The sequence below is a fragment of the Callionymus lyra genome, chromosome 1 (assembly GCF_982586985.1).
Source record: "Callionymus lyra chromosome 1, fCalLyr1.hap1.1, whole genome shotgun sequence".
Lineage (NCBI taxonomy): Eukaryota > Metazoa > Chordata > Actinopteri > Syngnathiformes > Callionymidae > Callionymus > Callionymus lyra.
In genome coordinates this window covers 21,135,562-21,154,351 of record NC_141818.1, presented here as the reverse complement: position 1 = coordinate 21,154,351, position 18,790 = coordinate 21,135,562, and the positions used below count along the sequence as shown (strand labels likewise).

At 38.4% G+C, this 18,790-nt stretch overlaps 1 protein-coding gene across 5 annotated transcripts in view; it reads right to left on the bottom strand.

The window, feature by feature from the left end:
• The window catches only part of arvcfb (ARVCF delta catenin family member b), a 187,688-nt gene that overhangs the window by 14,473 nt on the left and 154,425 nt on the right, over window positions 1-18,790 (bottom strand). For all 5 annotated transcript variants that reach the window (XM_087796753.1, XM_087796718.1, XM_087796726.1 and 2 more), the window contains 2 exons: window positions 17,014-17,085; window positions 730-857 (listed from right to left, as the gene is read on the bottom strand). In XM_087796753.1, the coding sequence (XP_087652879.1) occupies window positions 730-857; window positions 17,014-17,085 (200 nt within the window). The remainder of the gene's footprint in view (window positions 1-729; window positions 858-17,013; window positions 17,086-18,790) is intronic.

Here is an 18,790-nt window from a genome sequence, read left to right as displayed (position 1 = left end):
CTGAAATACCACAACAATTCTGAGTGAAATTACAAAACACTGGGTTGTGTATTTCTATGCTTGATTCATCACAACAGCTCTTTTTAAATTTAAAAACATTTATTACTTCTCAAACAGTTCTAATAGTTGCTGGTTTGCTTCCCGCTCGATTCAACCTACGTCTTTTCTGTGTGGAGTTTGTATGTCCTCCCTGTTTTCATGGGATTAGTTTGTGTACTCCAGTTTCCTCCCATTTAAAAAAACTGAGTTGGAATAAGAACTTTAAATTGTCTATGTATGAACAGTTGTTTGTTTCTATGTGCCCTCCTGTTGACCTTTCCAGCCGCGTGCCCTAGGTAGTTAGCGAAGCTTGTTTTTTCAAAAATAGTTGGAGGAAGTACAAATATTTAGTCAAACGTGATAAATAAGAAAGATCTGATATTCGAAGCATCAGCTTTCCTCGCATCTTACATTTATAAAAACAGCAGCATTCTCTTAACAAGACCCACAGAGAGGTTCACAGAACATTCACGCTGCAGCCCAGCATGTCTTTGGACAGAGCCCAGAACTCTGGAGGATTATGAAAAAGGCCAGAACCAGAAGCAGTTTGCGGAAGATATTACATCTTAAGACTGTGTCTGAGAAGCTTGTTTTCTCCACATGCTTCTGATGAAAGCGGTTTCCTTAAAATCTAAATCATAAGAAATAAACCGCTGCTATTAAGCGACGAGAAAAACGGGGGGGACTCACAGTCCACTGTCCGGCGCTGAGGTTCTGCAGAGCTCCAGCAGCAGCCTCCAGGGTGTTGTAGTTCTGGCTCTCCGTCAGCAGAGACAGGTACAGGCGCACTACCTCCGGCTGATACAGCAACTCGAAGCCTGCAGGGAAATACAGACGCATTAGAAGGACGAGCCAATTAACAAAAAAACAAGACCCTCGCGCTTCTGAGCATTTTTTAACGGAAGGAAGACTCGGAGGAATGATGATAGAGGTACGACCAAAGATAGATGATTAAAAACAATGCTCAGGGAATTTGTTTCGTTATTACATGTATTGATTAAGTTAATTTAAAAACAATTGTGATTATGTCTAAATATAAGTGTTGCGGTGATTAAGCGGTGTCCTATTTTTAAAAGATCGGCAGGTGACGCTCTTTGTTGTTGTAACAATAGATTATAGACCAAAGAGAGACATGTATTGGGCTGAGGATACTGTTTCATGAAGCTTCATCCACCCATCAATACTAAAGACTGGGATCGATGGTTATTCCTCAGGTTTAGAATACATCTAAAATATATATTTTACTCACAGTAGTACAGAACTGAACACGGAATAACAGCCATAGAACAGTAAAAGTAGCATTGTTTTGTCTTTCTTTTGGAGATGAGCCAGTGCAACTTTCAATTGATAGCTCATATAATCAGCATCATAAACAAGGAGGACACAAGCAGGAGCAGTTATTGATCCGAGGTATACCTTCGCAGAGCAAACACATTTCAGCGGCGCTGTAAATCTCTTCTGGCTCCTCTGATGGAAACATAATAACATTATCGTCTATTAGGAGGATCAGACACGAGGAGAGACGGAGGCGAAGACTCGCTCATCCGAGGAGATTTCTCGTTTGCCTATAATAGGTTCACAGGCCAGGCAGGAGACCAACGCAGGGGCATCGGTTCAATTAGGGGTCAGTGACGCTAGTTTGTGTTTCTGTTGTCAAGGTCACATCAGAAGGACTTTGTTTTTTAAGAGTTGACGACTCACCAGGCTGAGAGGAGCAGCTTCTTACTCATTCATCCTGAGGGTTCCTCAAACTAGTGACGTGTTGTTGAAGCTTCATGAAACAGTGTCACATTCTAGAGCTCAGCAGGGGGCACCCTCAGATTAATAAGTATCAATAGATTATAGGGATTATAAATGATTGAATGAAAAGTATATTTCTGAAACTAACTTTGTTGATTATCTGATTTTTCTCTCTGAGCAATGAATGAGCAATAAAATAAGATTCATTACTAGGCAGACAAAAACAAGATCTATGGATAGAAATAAAAATTGTATACCAAATAAAAAGTCAAGAAAGTGTGATAATATGAGGATTATAAAAAAGTTTGATGATTTATAAATTTAAAAAAGAGAAAGAAGCATGCAGCAAATATAGCAGAAAACTTTAAAAAGTAATACAATTGCAGAGGAATGATTCAAATATAAGATCAAAGACCATTTTCTAAAATAGTACCATTATACAAGTTTCACCTTTTGGATTGGTTTTGATTTTTTAAAAAAAACATATACTGTAGTATTGGAGAAAGAACAAGTTACATTCTTTCATTTCAGGGGAACTTGTATCATTATATAGATTTAAACTTTTTTTTCTTCCAAAAAATGATATAAAGCAGTACAAGGGTAATCAGGAATAATGTGTTGCAAGTAATATAACTATTTTCTTCCAAATTATATTCAATATTGGAAAAAAAAAATCTAATGTAAAGCATAACAGGCAAAAATGAACTATACAAGGAAAATACTGCACTAGCTGTTACAGCTACAGAGGATTTAGTGTGATATAATTACCTGACATACATAGATTGGTGAAAGAAAAATGATGAAAAAAGAAAACCACCATAATGACAGAAAATGCAATCGTGATTATACTTTATAACTCTCCACCAATAGAAACTGATCTTATGTTCAGTTGAAAAAAGTCTTTGTTGCAGAGTAACTTTGCACTCCAAGATTGTGCCCTTTAGGAATGTAAATTCATTGGAATATAATCTACAAACTGCGGTTCTCACCACCCTTTCATTTTTGCTCCGGCAATCAACTGAAGTGGGTTGTGAAATTGGTATTTTACATTTGACAGACTATAGACACAAAGCGTTTGATAATGAAAGAGCAGAAAGGAAGCGCTTTCATCCGTTGTGGAATTCTTTGGCTGTCGATCCAACGAATACCTCTGACATTCAGCGTTTTTATCTCAGGTCAATGTGCACTGACTTTAAGCCTGAGTTTATGCAGGATCACAAGTGGGGTTAAGCTTTGTTGGCGACCGACTGCTGTAGTTTTGTTGTTGTCATCAGTCGCCCTCGGTTGACCTTTTAGTGCTTGGGTTAGAATGTGTGTAATTCTTGAAGTGTAACTAAAATGTTGATTGAAGTGTTTCTTAAATAGATGTTGGACCTCTATTGTACTCATCAGTATGTGTTTCTGTGTACAAAACTCTCTTTTTACTTAAATAGTTACATTAGAAAATGTGTTTATGCCCACTGAAAACACTTGGAAGAAAGGACCTGATCGGTAACACCTGGATGTTTTTCTGGAGATTAAATTTTGTTTACCGTAACCACACCCACTCTGCTGTGATTGGTCAAGCATCAAGGTTTGTCACCTTGCATCATCCATCGCGGAAGTCTCCACCTTCAAGCAACTTGTTGTATAAACAAAGCGGGCGTTATTACAGCTGGCTGGAGGAGGAGTGAAGACCATTATTACTTTATAATTGCTCTCGTAACCTCTCTTTCGCTGAGATTTCAGACGGGGGAGAATATATAAAGTAATAAGTTCAAAACATCATCATGATGAGAGACTTACTGCATCTTGAAGAGAACAAATTTAACATTTGAAACATGTGAGTGACTCAGGAGAGTGAGGTTTTCACATTAGTTGCCCTCTAAGCCAGGTATCTAAAAACGCTTAGAACAGGAAAAAGTCTTAAATCACACCAGTACTCAAATTAAAAGGACTATCCAAAAGTGTACTTTTGTGTTTGAAACATAGTAGTTATAGGTCGATGAAGCTTCATGAAGCAGTTTAGTTCATTCAGAGTCCACTAGAAGTCACTCCCTGATCTATAATCTATTGTTTTGAACAGTTATTCTATTGAAACTTCTAAGCATTTTGAAACCAAAGACACAACTTAATGAGCTCTAAACGCTTCATGAAACTCCATCAGTTCATCACTAGGTGTGGCTAATCCAGAAATTGGAAAGAAAATCTTGCCAAGAAATGTTTTTGTTATTTCCAGATTAACATATAGGATCTACTTTTTGTTTAAAACAACACACACGTACATGCTTACAGGAAGGAGTTTGAGCAGAAGATCATCTTGTCTTTACTGCTTCACTTCCAGCACTACTAATCAGGCAGACTCGACAGCACATTCTTTTTACAGCCCATAGGGGGCAGGAGTGAAGCCAGAGAAGAAAAATGGAGTAGGTAAAACGTGTCAGGAAGAAAGATGGGGAACAGACAGCAGAACAACCCTCTGTGTCACCTACTGCCATTTCTTTGTAACTAACCTCATTCCATATTCTCCAGCACTTTGTTCTAACATTAGTTCTGACCTTTTCATTGCTGGGAAACTAATGTCATTACCGTCCTGGTGAGTGTCACAGTAAGACAAAAAAGTGGAGTCGAAAATACAAAGGGAAAACTGACAAAGAGCAGCGCTGACCACAGAGTGACACCATCCCCTTTGAAAGTCTGCATAAATAAATGAGGCCATTCCCCTGGGATAGCCTTGAGTCTCCACTCTCAAGTCCACATCTGAAGCTCTCGCACTTAACCCCACCAAGTGACTTTTTATTTGCTGCTTTGTAAGTCATTTTATGGAATCGCGTGAGTTCATATTGCGTGAATAACGACAAGGTGATGGTGTATAATTTAACAGCCGTGGTAGTCTGGCAAGTTCAGCTTCATTAGACATTAGGGTATTGTCAACATATGCATGCTGAAAGTGCCAAACTTACTTTCACTGGTGTTCAAACTTGGTTGTGTTCCTGATCTTGCTTTGGTCTCAATTTTGGTCTATATTCTTGGTCTGTACTTTTGGTCTATAGTTTAGGTTGATAGTATTTTTCTATATTTTTTGTTCATAGTTTTCTTCTATAATTTTGTTCTATATTCTTGGTCTGTACTTTTGGTTTATAGTTTTGGTGTAGACTTTGTTCTATAGCTTTGGTCTATAGTTTTGGTGAGTATTCTTGGGCTGTACTTTTGGGCTATAGGTTTGTTCTATAGTTTTGTTCAATATTTTTGGTTCATAGTTTTGTTCTATAGTTTTAGTTCCTAGTTTTGTTTTATAGTTTTGGCGTTGGTCTATATTCTTGGTCTTTTTTATCTTGCCTTGGTCTTTTCTTGGTTTTGTTGCGATCTTGTCGTGGTCTTGTCTTGGTGTCGATGGACTATGGTCGTGAACTATATTCTAGGTCTTATCTTGGTTTTGTCATGGTTTTGTCATTGGCTTGTCATAGTCTTGATGGTCTATGGTCTTGCTCTTGTCCTGGTCTTTTGCTACTTGAAAGTGTACTTGAAATAATTAATCTAAATATTGGAGCAGTTTGGAAAATTCAGTGGAGGAAATGAATATCCATAAACTAATGCTTAATGCTTTGTAAGCAATATTTGATTGGAAAACTGTAAATCAATGATAGTTTAGAAGTATTTCACTTATTCCTGAGGCTATTAAAACCGTGGTTGTTTACCTGATTTTTTTAGTAGGACAGGGCCACTAAATTAGTTTGTCGCTAAATGTATTCTGTCCTGTTTAAAGGAATGTTAACAAGGGAAAAGCTGCATTATTTAATCTTTTTTTCTGGGCTAAAGAACACCCACAGATGCGTGAATTTTGAAGAAAAGTTAACAGTGGCAAAATGACCGTTTTTTAGAAAGACAACTCATCTGCATTGGAGAGAAAGGTTTCCAGCTGTGACCGAGTCAAAGTGGAACAAACACACAGAGATGTCTTAAGAAGAATTTGTTGAGGGGCATCACCATGGCAGCCTATGTCCCCTCTTTCCTCTGTGCCATCGAACCATGGGTGTTCTTCTTCAAAACTGCTCAACAAAAGGGTGTTTAGTCTGATGAGAATAAAAGATTTTTCCTTAAAAGTTGGAATCTTTTTAGAACTACGCGCTAATATTTCAACTGTCCTGGCCAAACAAGCAAGACAACCCTACTGTGAGCTTTTAAAACCTGCCTGGAGGCGTCGGTACAGCGAACAAAAGCCTGGTGGGAAACAGGAACCAAACTGTCTCTAAAAAGTCTTGCATTGAAACCAGACAGAAAGATGCACAGTTGCACATCTAAATTGTTTTCCATTGTACAGTACATACACAAACAGCTACTCTTCCACTCAGAAGTTCTTGTTTTTCCAAACTTTCGGAAGACAAGATTTCCAGCATCTGATGCAAGCCTGTGCCTAGAAGGCATCCGGCCTCAAAGCGGATCATGGGAGATGATGAGCTGGTTGTTTGTTTCAAATGTTTCTCTCGCTAACGTAATATTGTTACGGCGCCTAAGGGGAAAGAGTGCAAGTTCATATTAGAATCTCTGTCAGGTAAGGATTGTGTGTCTCCTCAGAAGACCTGTTTACAAGATACGCTATGTCATTTTTATGGTATATGAAAGAGCGCCTCACTACACTGTCAACTTAATGATGTTCGAGAGATTGTTTGCACAAAACGGTTTCATAAAATGAAGCATGCATTTTCCGACTTTACATCCCACCCTGGAGCATTTAAGTCCACAGTGCCAAGGGTCTGTGTTGTTGCTCTTCATAGCACTTACAGTTATATCAGCGTTATTGCTTTGGTAAAAATCGTGTGCAGAGGGAGATATGATTCTTTATCCTTATGAATTACTTATTGACATCGACCAACGAATCTTACACATTGCTTACGTCTCCTAAATGGCCTGTCAGGTTCCAGGATTGCAATTCCATCAGGGCTGTCAGAAACAACTTCAGCTGATGATAACTTAGGGTATAAAATGTCAGACCATCAGAGAGTTAAGGTAAGGTCCTTTGGATGCTGCTGAGAAACTCATCCATGCTTTTCTTACCTCCAGGCTGGACTATTGTAACTCTCTTCTGTCAGGATGTTCGAAAAAATCTCAGAACTCTTCAGCCCATTCCAAACTCTGCAGCTCGGGTCCTGACTAAGACTAAGAGGCGCGAACACATTTCCCCTGTGCTGTCTTCTTTACAATGGCTTCCTGTAGATTTTAGAATACAATTTAAAATCCTCATCTTAACCTATAAAGCCTTACATAGTCTTGCACCAACATACATTAAAAATATAATCAAACTTATCAACCCTCTAGGACCTTAAGATCCCTAAACTTTGATCTATTAGTTATACCACAAATCTCTAAATGTAGATTTGGAGTCAGATCCTTCAGTTTTCAAGCCCCTCTGCTGTGGAAACAACTACTGGCTTCAGTCCGGAGGGCAGATACCCTCTCTATGTTTAAAAACAATCTTAAAACCTTACTTTTCAATAAAGCCTATAATTAACCTTACTGTTTATCTTAGCTGCTATAGGCTGAGAATGCTGGAGGAGTTCTAGACACTGAGCTCTGTATATCCTTCTTTCCTGCATTACATTCATCACCTGTGCAGTTTAAACCCACACCTTTTTATTTCTCTCCCGGAGCCCCAGGGCTCCACCTCCAGAGCTGCTGCTGATCCAGGATCTTCGCCACGTCATCAGATCCCGAGTTCTCTCCAGCACCTCCATGGACTCTCCTACACTCTCCTCTTTTCTCTCACTTTATCCTTCCTCACTCTTCTCTTTATCCATCTGTCTACCCCCCCATCCTTACTCCCAGCTGGTCAAAGAAGGAGGCCATCAACAATTATTCAGGTTCCGCTCGAGGTTTCTGCCTTCTAAAAGGAAGTTTTTCGCACAGTGTTTCGCTTATTGCTCATTATTGAATTGCTGGGATCTGTTTTTCCTTTCTCCACTATAGTCTTACTTCAACTGTAAAGTGTTTTGAGATAACTTTGTTATAAGACACTTTAAATAAAATTGAATTGAAATTGGATTGAATTGAATTAAAATTCACAGGTTTTCAGCAACTAGACAAACTCAGGTTTATCAAATTTTTAATCTATAGCTTTAATGTTTTTGTTCACAAGTAGGGTAAAAATATTCAATGTGTTCATTTACAGTATTTTATAAAGACCTGGTGGAAGCTGAAGGTTTCAGGCAACAATTGGGACTAGTGTCAAATACAGCACAATGTAAATGACTAGAACTGTCATGGATGCCACCACCCTCTAAAGTTCAAGTCTATTTAAAACAATACTAAAATAACTAACCCCTTTCTTTTAATAATATATCAATCTTTTGATTCCGACACAATAATGAATTAAGGGGAAAATATTTAAGTTTCTCAGCCATTTTAGGTGAGATCGAAATAATATATTAATTAGATTAATGTATTATAGTTAAATTATTTCATCTTTTTTTATCTCTTAAAAACACTTCTAACAAATTAGCTTTTTGTCTTTAAATTTGTCCAACGCAAAGAAACATTCTCACACGTGACACATCAATATAAAGTATATGTCTAGGAAAGATATTTTAAGAAACCTTGAAAAAAGGTATATCCTTTAAGCTTCCTTTAAACTGGACTTAGTGGTTCTAGTATCCCTCACAAAAAGGTGGAAATACTTTCTTGTATTTGTGAGTACAGAGTGATAAAACATTTATTAAGTTGGAAAAGACTATTTTGATATGTTATCCAAGACGACAGAACAAACCTCTGTGTTGATTGTGTTTTTACAACATTCAACGTTTTAAATCAAACTATATGGGATGAGTCCAACTTGCTCAAACATGAGGCAAGAGAGACTACGTGAAGTAGACATTTGGCAAAACTGAACAGAGAAATTAATGTAGAAAGAGAAAATTGGCGAGGAGAGGAAACATGAGTGGGAGAAATGACTGTTGCATGTGGAAGTGACAATTGAATCGTAAGCAGTCCAGTGGGATGCAGTGTCGATATCTGTCACAAACACAGTAATAAGACTGAGGAAGGAGAAAACAACCGCTCACTTCAGGCCTCAAGAGAAAGTGATGCACTGCAGCACAAGCTAAATGATGTTCTCTGCATTTTGGAGTGGGGGGTTCGGGAGGTTGGGTGTCAAGCCTCTGGGAATAAGCCCAGATAATCCTGTGGACTGCTGCTCAGCTGTGTGCGTGTGCGTGTGCGTGTGCGTGTGCGTGTGCGTGTGCGTGTGCGTGTGCGTGTGCGTGTGCGTGTGCGTGTGTGTGCGTGTGTGGTAGTAGAGACTTGGCAGTGGCAGGTTTTTGAGTTAGACTTGACATCATGCTTGGACATGGATTGATGAGTCTGCTGGTACATCAGTTTGGATTACTAAGAAAGATGCTAATACACAACAATGCTCGGATGATTTCCTCAAAGCTTTCATTTGCAATAAAAAAAAGGTGCAGACAGACTTGATAATCCAAATTAGAGACATTTTAGAGCAGATGGTCACATTTTGATAAATCCTCCTTCATCTACAGACTGTGGAAATGATCTTGTTTTTCCTGCTCCTTGTAAGACCTTTCTAAAAGATTTGTGAGAAAAGGAAAACTGCTTAAGCTTTAATGCATCAATAAAGAGCTCAAGCATTATTTGTTGTTGAAGGATAACCATATAAAACACATTTTACTGGCTGAAATCAGGTACAAGTGCTTTGGGGAGGGTCTGAAGAAAAGGGGGGATTACTTAAATGGAAATAAAAAATCATATATACATGACAAAAGGATGATATGAAAACATACATTTGTAAACCAAATAACCCAAAACACTCTGGAGAGGGGGAGGAGGGAGAGAGTATATTCAGGGTTATGGGCCTTACAATGGATGAGAAAAGCTGTAATAATGAAAACCATATATCTTTAAAATGAATGTATATATTTAATATATGGTATACATTTATTAGTCTTCTACCTGCGTTGACCTAAATGTATTGTACAGTCTGTATGGGTGATTCAATATTTCAATATTTGAGGGAGAGTGTCTCACATCCACCAACGGCCCAGAGTGAACTTCAGCGTCGCTGCAAAGATATCATTTAATTCAGGTAAAATAGTAAGTCTTCTTAAAGGACAACATTGTAATTCTACCCAGTGTGCAACTTTCCTGATGATTCTCCAGACACTTTTGGCAGAAGTAGTTAATCTAGAATCCCTAGATTACATTTTGTTACTTTATGACTTCTATTTTGATTACTTTTCAGGGACACTTTAACTTCTAATACCGACCCTTTCATCTTATCTTCACTAAAAGCAACATCCAATAAACGTTTTTTGCTTTGTGCTCAGAAAAAATTTTTTTATTTCTCCCCTGAAACCTAGAAAAATAGGTTATCTTTCCAGGTTGCCTATTAATCAAATATGTTTCGCCTCCTCCAGAGCAATGAACACTTTCCTATCGAGAATAAATATAAGCCAATCTGCGGTCAGTGAGTTTGCACAGGCTCATAACTGGAATGGGGTTTTAAGAATTCTTCCTTCTGATAGCACTGGAAGTGTTGACTTGCCGGAGGAGGTGGATGGAATTTTATGCACTTCCCCAAAGGAAGTTGTCGGCCTTCCAGCTATTCAATCTCGAACACAGGTGGGCAGCCACACTTCCACCTCCCGATGGCGAGTCCTTTATTTCACAAGCGATGTGTAGCATTCAATCACGGACCTCCGAGGAGCGGCTTAACCATACGCACCCTTTGTGTTCCAAAGCAAACAGTGGTCCCACTTAAATGTTTATTTTTCACGCCACTTAATAATATTACTGCGTTTCAACCGCGCCGCACATAAAAGGTGGACCGAGAAGGGAAGTGCGTATTAAGAGCCGAGAAATTTAGCTGACGCCCGCCGGCTATTCACATAATTACCCATTATTTCCAAATGGCTCAGTTTTTATTACCAACAAAATAGAAAGGAGGGAGCGATCGGTATTTCAAGAAATTCTGACTTACTGTGGGCGTCAAGAGGAAACTTATGAGGGTTAGGGCATCCGCGACAGATGGGTGAGGAAGAGGGGATGCCATTTAGCATCTGGAGCAGGCGCATACCATCCTAGCATATAACCCATAATGACAAAACACAAGCACAAGTGCTTTTTCTTGTTGGCTAGATGAATGAATATCTAAGCATTATCGCGTCCCTCGTGGATAGGTCACACTAACTTACTCTACTTGCTTCCTCAAATGTTTTCCTTGATGGTGCCAGTGACATCGGAGGAAAAACAACGCCTGTTACCTCTCACATCCAAAAAACATTCAGAGGTTTATTGAGAACTCTAAATTGTTTGTCTCCTGAACATCTATATTACCAACAATTATGAATCCATGTTGTCGTTTTACTGCCACATTCTCAATCCTTAGAAGACAGATGTCTATAGCATCAAAAACACATTCTTTAAACTTGACAATGACAATGAAATGTGCTGAATACAAAATTAATTTGCTAGAAAGGTATTGAAATGTTTTTATAATTCAATTTTGGTGGTGTTCTGTCATTCTATCCTAATAGGCTTTGGAGGTTTTGTCAATTAACTGATTGGCTTCTAACTGATGCTTACATTTAAAAACATATCGTAAAACCTTTTAAAAGGCAAATTTGTATTTGGAGCCTTATCATGCAGAAAATACATCATAGTGGAATACATTGAAACATTTTCAATAAGTAGACTAACATTTTAAATTAAAAAGAGTCAAAGATTCAACAATACACAAATACTACCCAAATGATCATATTCGAGAATTATTTTAACCTCAACAATTAAATGAACACATCACATATTTTTACCATTCAATGTTGTACAGAATTGATTACTTTGATATTTCACATTTCATATGTACAATAAACTGCATTTGGCTAAGTGAATTTAATCATCTTTAACTGCGTATTCTACATTGGATCAAAGGGAAAGAGGTCAAAAATAGAAAGTCCAAATTTTGCTCTCCTTCAGGAAACACAACCAGCTCTCATTTCAAATAAAGACATAGCCCATCAAAAGTTTTGGGTATGCCCCGATATCTCCCCCCAGAACACGACATCAGTGCAGCATCCTAAAAATCACCTGAGTCTCCCCAACTGGCTTCAATATTAAGAAGCAGCGCTTGGATCTTCCCTGAATGGAAGACACTAATTCCATCCGCTTGTATCTGCGCTCTTGTTCTTTTAGTTAACAGACATAAATGAAAGGATGAGATGGAGGAGGAGGATAATGGAGAGTTTTGCCTTCTGGCTCAGCCTTTTCTTCACCACAACAGACACGATGACCAATTTTCACTCACTCATGAACAAGATCCCAAGACACTCCTCCACATAACATACCTAATTTTTTCCATAGGGAATATATTATAATTTATTTTTCCTTCTCTGCTAGAATAACATTAGAACGGCACAGTAATCCTACAAAAAAGACAACATTCTCCTGCCAAGATCTCAACCGCTTCCATTGTAATGTTGGTATTTGAACGAGTTCGTGAACCGTGAAGTGTAGCCGACATTTTTAAGCCCTTAAGCCGACTGTTTGTCTCATAAACCCCGCACGAACCACAAATTTGTTAAAACTATCAATATCAGATGTCGCTATGAGACTTGAGTGGAAAAAAAAAAGAGCAGCGTTTTAAAACACATGTTTTCTCTGCCGCCCACCATCTGGAGATGAAGGCATCTCCCTCTGCAGCGCATCAGGGTGATGTCACAGACAATATATTTGGCAGCCGGCTGGTGTGATGGCACTGGATATGCACTGGGATGCATGATGGAAGGTGCCAGACTGTCTGGATACGAGCGGATATGTGTCAGAATAGCAGCGAGAAGGGTGTGTGAATATCGGTGTCAGATGTTTACGAGCTGCCGGTTTGTTTGTGTACATAGCTGGGATAGACAACATGTGATGTGGGGACATGGCGTGCACTACGCCATGTTGTGGGTCACACCTTGTGAAGGAACTGTGGAGAGATGTGATCACTATCAGGGTTGATGCTCCGCTGTGATAAAAACACGAGGGGGAAATTGGGGGTGTAGAGTGAATTATTCATAATATTCCATCTTAAATTGCAGTGTAATGTAGACACGGATCAGGCCGAGACTTCAGCTCCCGCAGGAATTGCGTGACAGAGACTTGGCAGCAGTTAATGACGCAACAATGCTTTTTATTGAAAATAATGGAAGCCATTCAACTTATTTGCTCACTGTGGCAGCACATTCATCACGCCTCTGAACGAGATGATTGCTTTTCTTGCCGAGGCTTCCGAGAGGCGGCAATATTCGCGGGCGAGATTAGGAGAATCAAGCGACAATGTCTTAAACTAAATTTTCTTTTTTCCCCTCCCTCAATGTGTGGCACAGACGAGACAAGTCTGTCTGAGTGCTTTTTAATTCAATTGAGCCTTTGACTTTCCATACTTCAAGCGCAGCGATGCATCGTTGACAGTAGCGCCGATGAGATTTCCAGTGGGAAGCCTTCAAAGAGGCTTACACTTTGCAACAAGAAACAGCTCAGCGTTGTTTGTCGGGACCCCTCCGCAAATTAAACGCTCGGCGTGCGAGACAAAAGTGGCGAGACCTGTCGTACAGTCGTTGGGTTGGTGAAAGCACTTGTTTTCTCGATTGTTCAAAGTGTCATTATCCCGCGCGACTGGAGAACAATAAATCTCTCGGGAACGATTAGAGAACTGAAGTAGCAGAGAGCAATGGGGTTGAGATTTTTAAGCGACGGAGCGGCACAGTTTTGGCAAAGCTTCTATAATTTCAATTACGTTAATTGTTTGTTGTTGTCATTTGTTAGTGTTTCTGAAATGGTTTCTGGTGCGGCTGGTTAGTGGACGCATTTGACGACCAAAGACACACTGAAAATGGTTTCAAAATGTGTTTTTTTTTTTTTTTTTAAAGATGGACGTAATAAGTGAAACAAATTGCCAATGTCTGTAGTCTGAGCTTTTACACTTATCCGGGGACCTTCCTCTCCCCAGCGACATCAACCAGCTCTTCTCGGGGGACCCTGATACATTTCCTGGCCAGGTGAGTGTCCACAGAAAACATATTGGTTCCCAATGAAAATTTGAAATTTCTAAGAAAGACCATAACCCTAACCCATCACCATTAGGTGATGATGAGATATTTTGACTGAAATTGGGAAAAATGTAATTTTGTTTTTTCCCATTTTTCTTGTAAAGATCATCTTGTAAAAAAGAATATGTGAAAACAGTTTTTAAGACAAAGATATATTTATCAATGAGATGATTAAACTTGACTTCACGCTGATATACTACTTCCTATTTTTCTTCTTTTTTTCCCATAATTTAAAGGCTCTCCTCCTCTGTCCCACTGAGAGTTACAGTCACAGTATACAATGTAGCTTTAATGGCCAAACCTTGCACAAGCAGGATAATGATATGTCACTTAATTGAGAAATACTTGTTGCTTACTGTAAGTTATAATGGAAACATGAATATCATGGAACCTTAGATGGACTTCAGGGAACATAATATCTCTCACACCCAATGGATGATTTAATGCCTAGGCCGGACTGTACACTAAAAATATGCTGTGGTTTGTGGGAGAAGCTATTAGCACAATGGTGCGACCGAGCTAATTTTAATGTTGTTAGATGTTCATTCTCTAAATTTAGCAAATCAAAATGAATACACAAGATCTCCAATAAGCTCCTCTGTTTACATGTGGATTTGTTTTTGGCTCACAAAGCAATACAGTGAATGCTAGTCTTGTTATTCAAGTGTTAAGTGTGAGCAGCTATTTCACAACTAGCAGTAAAAATACTGAATCATTACTTGTTACTCTTAGCTTTGCTGTTTACAATAAGCAACTCCAAAATATAATTTTGAAATAGAAATGTTCTGTGGGTGTCCAGCTCTGTGACTCATGGTTCTTTCACAAATAGGATTGTCTCATTACTTTTCCTGCTTCTTGTCCCTAAATGATTCCCGTTTTATTTCCACGTGAACAAGTAGCTTGATGTTTGTTTGTGTACTTTTTTGTTGTGTCGACATCATACACGACTAATAAGACTCATCTATCCGTAATGACACGGAATTCCAATTATAGATGACATTTAAAAAAATGTTGTTTCCAAACATCTACTGGCACGATCAAACTTGAGTTCCTGTTGCAAACCAAGCTTCATTAACACTTTGGCTTTTATCTACAGCGCGTAACTTATAGAGTTCACCTTAAGTGAGAAAACAAGATAAATCTCAGAGAAGGGAAGCAACTATTTGTGATGAAGTGTCCACTTCACACAGTCTTATGCGGCTAATGAGAACTCAAACATAAATTGCCCAATGTCTGCGACAATACACCGGTGAAGGTGATTAAGTGGTGTGACAAACTCCCACGACACCTTAAGAGTCTTGCACATAGTTATGCAGAAAAAAAAATGGTCTGGCTGAGCTGACTTGATTAAATTGCTATTTAAGAACGTTGCTGCTGCCTCAAGGCATGTACAATGAAAATAAGTTTGAAATGTTAAACTTGAAGTGGCTTTAAGCAGTTCTAGTTCTTCTACTCTTGTAGCTTAATACAACTTCTCCAGTCATTTTCTGTCTCCCCCTTTTTTCTCTCCCTTGACAAATTAATGAAACCAAGCCGGTACCGATCTTTGATCTGCACCCCTACAGTTGTTACACAAGTTTCCTTGTTCCAGTCCGTGGTGTCAGATTGTCCTCATGCTGGTTGTAAGTTTGATTTTGATATTTTGCTCACTTTAAGTTTCCTTTTTTTGTCTACACTTGTGTCACACCTGCGTTATCTTTGTTGCATTCTACTATTTTCTATCCTTTTGCTTTATTCTGTGATAACCGATTTCTTCACGTCTCTGCCTCCAGTCACTACATTCATTTAGGTCCAGTTAGTTCTGAGTTTCCTGACGCTAAGATGGAGGAGGCTTACTTTCTCTGCGGGAAATGCTGATAAAATGGGATAAGTATACTTAAATTAAGGGTGCAAATATGTTAAATTAAATTAACTGAACATACAAAAATATATATATATTTGTGTAGGTTATTTCTCAGACCATTAAAATTGGTCTATTGTTGCAATAAACTAGAACCAAAGCAAGAAGTTGCTGGTTCACTTATAGCTCAAGGCAACATATGCATGCGTGACCCAAAACCATACAGGGGTTTAGGACTCTAAATGTCTGAAGCTGTGTGTGTGTGTGTGAGTGGTTGTTTGTCTTGACATGCCCTAAAGTAGTCCGGCCACCTGTTCAGGGTGTCCCTGCCCACTCACCTTAGCAACTGGGATGAGCTTGAGCTCCCCTTGTTCCTGTTTGTATGAATTAATTGCACAACTAATTTCCAAAGTTATACACAATTGACATTGTTTCCTACATTCCCAAATATTTATTTTATTTACTGATGGAAACAATGTAAGCTAGAGAAGCGTGTTCAACACAATAGGACGACCCTCCAGTGACATCACTTCTTCATATCCTGCATTCCTGCTGCTGTAGAACTTCCGCTGACTCATCAAAATGAACAAAAAGTCAGAGGTCAGACAATATTTGTCTACTGTGATCCGCGACAATAATCTCCAGGCAGAGATCAAATGCACGACTGAATAAACAAGCCAAAATCGGATTTGTAAGCTTATGAAATGATTGGAACATAAGACCCTGGATCATGCACATCCAAATTAATTTAGTTTACCTACTCTTCATACAACTTTTTACGTCCTCACACATGAACTCAACTCGGGAAACTAGTGAAAACTATTTTAATGATTTTACAGTTTGTTGATCAGTCATCTAATCATTTAATTATGTTTTCACTTTTCCTTCCACTTTGATATTCATGAGAAGCTTTCATCCATATTAAACTTCATTTGTTTTCTAAGAACAATCCAACACGAATGCATTACAATTCTAATGATCTCATTAAATACTCAAGTGGCTATTTCGCACATTTCAAGCAGCAGAATCCTGAAAATGCACCATGAAAAAGCCAAGACTTATTGGATTTTGAAACAATTAATCTTGTGTTGATGTATCCACATCTGTGGCTTCAATTCCTATTTACAACGAATGCTCAGAATTATTATTTAATCAATCAGTAAATGGATCACATGGCCACGTAGAGACAACGTAAATAAAAAAAAATAAAAAATCCATTAACCTCTTTCACATCGTCATTGTTCACTGATCCGCCACGCCACACTTAATTTACCTTTGCCAGTGGAGAAGTTTTATTTCTCTTTATGGACAGATGCCTACCTCTTGATGGCTCTGTACGCTTGGGTAGATCCAATGTGTCATAATTTTTGTCATTTTCCCCATTTTTTCTGCCTGTATGGAGGGAAGATGAAAGAGAGACAATGTCACAATCACGTCCAGAAACATTCAGGGTGTTGAAACAAAGAATCTTAAAAAACATCATGACCTCTTTTGGTTTGAAAAAATTGACAACAATGATTGTGTACAATTAAAATCAAATATGCGAGTCTATCACATGCTCAAACAAACTGGAAACACTGTTGGGTCGTAATGACCTTTTCCGAAAAACTCGTATCCCATTGCATTTGTGAGATGTTATCACGTTTAGTCTTCCTTCTTCTTTGTGTAAATCGGGACCACCATCCTGCGGGTCTGCGGACCTTAAATAAAAGGGAGGATCTGAGCCTGTAATGATAACACGCGGCTCTCTTTCTAATCGTCTTAGATTAAATCTATAAGTGCCAAAGACAAGCAATTTGATGAGCCCAGTCCTCACAGGATCACCCATAAGATAAAGACTTTCTCTGTGTTGTTTGGAAGGTTTGCTATAATGTAGATTCAGATGTAGTGAAGAATGTGAATTAACTGTAGTTAGAAATAGTAGAAATAATTGAATCTTGGCTTGTCAAGAACTTTAAAATTATATTATATTATTTAAATAGTAAATAAATAAAAACTTACATGAACAGTAATATAATTGTACTCTGACCTCATTAGGGGCCGCATTAATACAATCAAATGGTCATGAGGTCTACACCATCTACAGGGTGGTTTGGACATCCTCTTTCAAATGTCACACTCAGCTGTTTCAGAGAGAATTCAACAGCCAGTGTCAATAGCTCTTTGTCCTTGACGTCACAAAGATAAGGCTCGGTGTACACTTAGATATTTCTTTACACAAGGGTTTCAATCTAGGTTTTTAAAAATGTCTCTACCCACTGAAAAACAAATATATATCTTGAGTCTCAAAGTCAAAACGCAGGGGAGCCACAAGAGGTTAACTCTTGTCTAGACTGGGCTGCAGGATGTTCTGTTCTGTTGTTCAAATTTCAGATTTGTGTGTGGTCTCTGCCCATTTTGGTCAAATTTTATATGTCATCTGTTATAGAAATCTGCTACATGTTTACCAGACCTGGGCCACACTTGCCCAGGTCTGGCCATATGAGGACCTCGGACTCCATCAAGTGTACCAAACTAAATAGTAATAAAAAAACAAACATGCAGAATTGTTTTTAAATGGCCATCTAAAAAAATTGAATAATAGTTAAACTCAACGTGTTTAGATACGAGTCCTTTTAAATCACATTTTACCATGTAATTTATATTAAATTACATATCAACAACTTATGTTGTGACATAATAACAGTTTTTTGCACTGGGTATTTTATTTCCCATTTTAAAATATGTAAAATATGTTTTCCTTTTTTAATATCATGAAAAAAATGAATTCAAAAATTGAAATAATAAACAACCAAATTAAGACTAACGTTTATTTAAGAATGTCCTTTTATTTATTAATATTCTTTCTGATGGCTTGGCAGCTCCTTCTAACATAGTATATCTGGGTAAATCCAATATGCAGGCAAGAGTACACTTGCATGGCAGCATCTACAGCCACTCTCACTGTTTACAGAGTCACTTTGTAGATGAGCGAACATCTTAAAGGGCACCAGAAGGGAAATGCAGTGGGTGCGGTGATAACAGAGCGGCAGGCTAATGGTCATTTCACATGCACGCCAACATTCCGGCGAGAGAGGAAAGAGATGGAGAAGCTGAT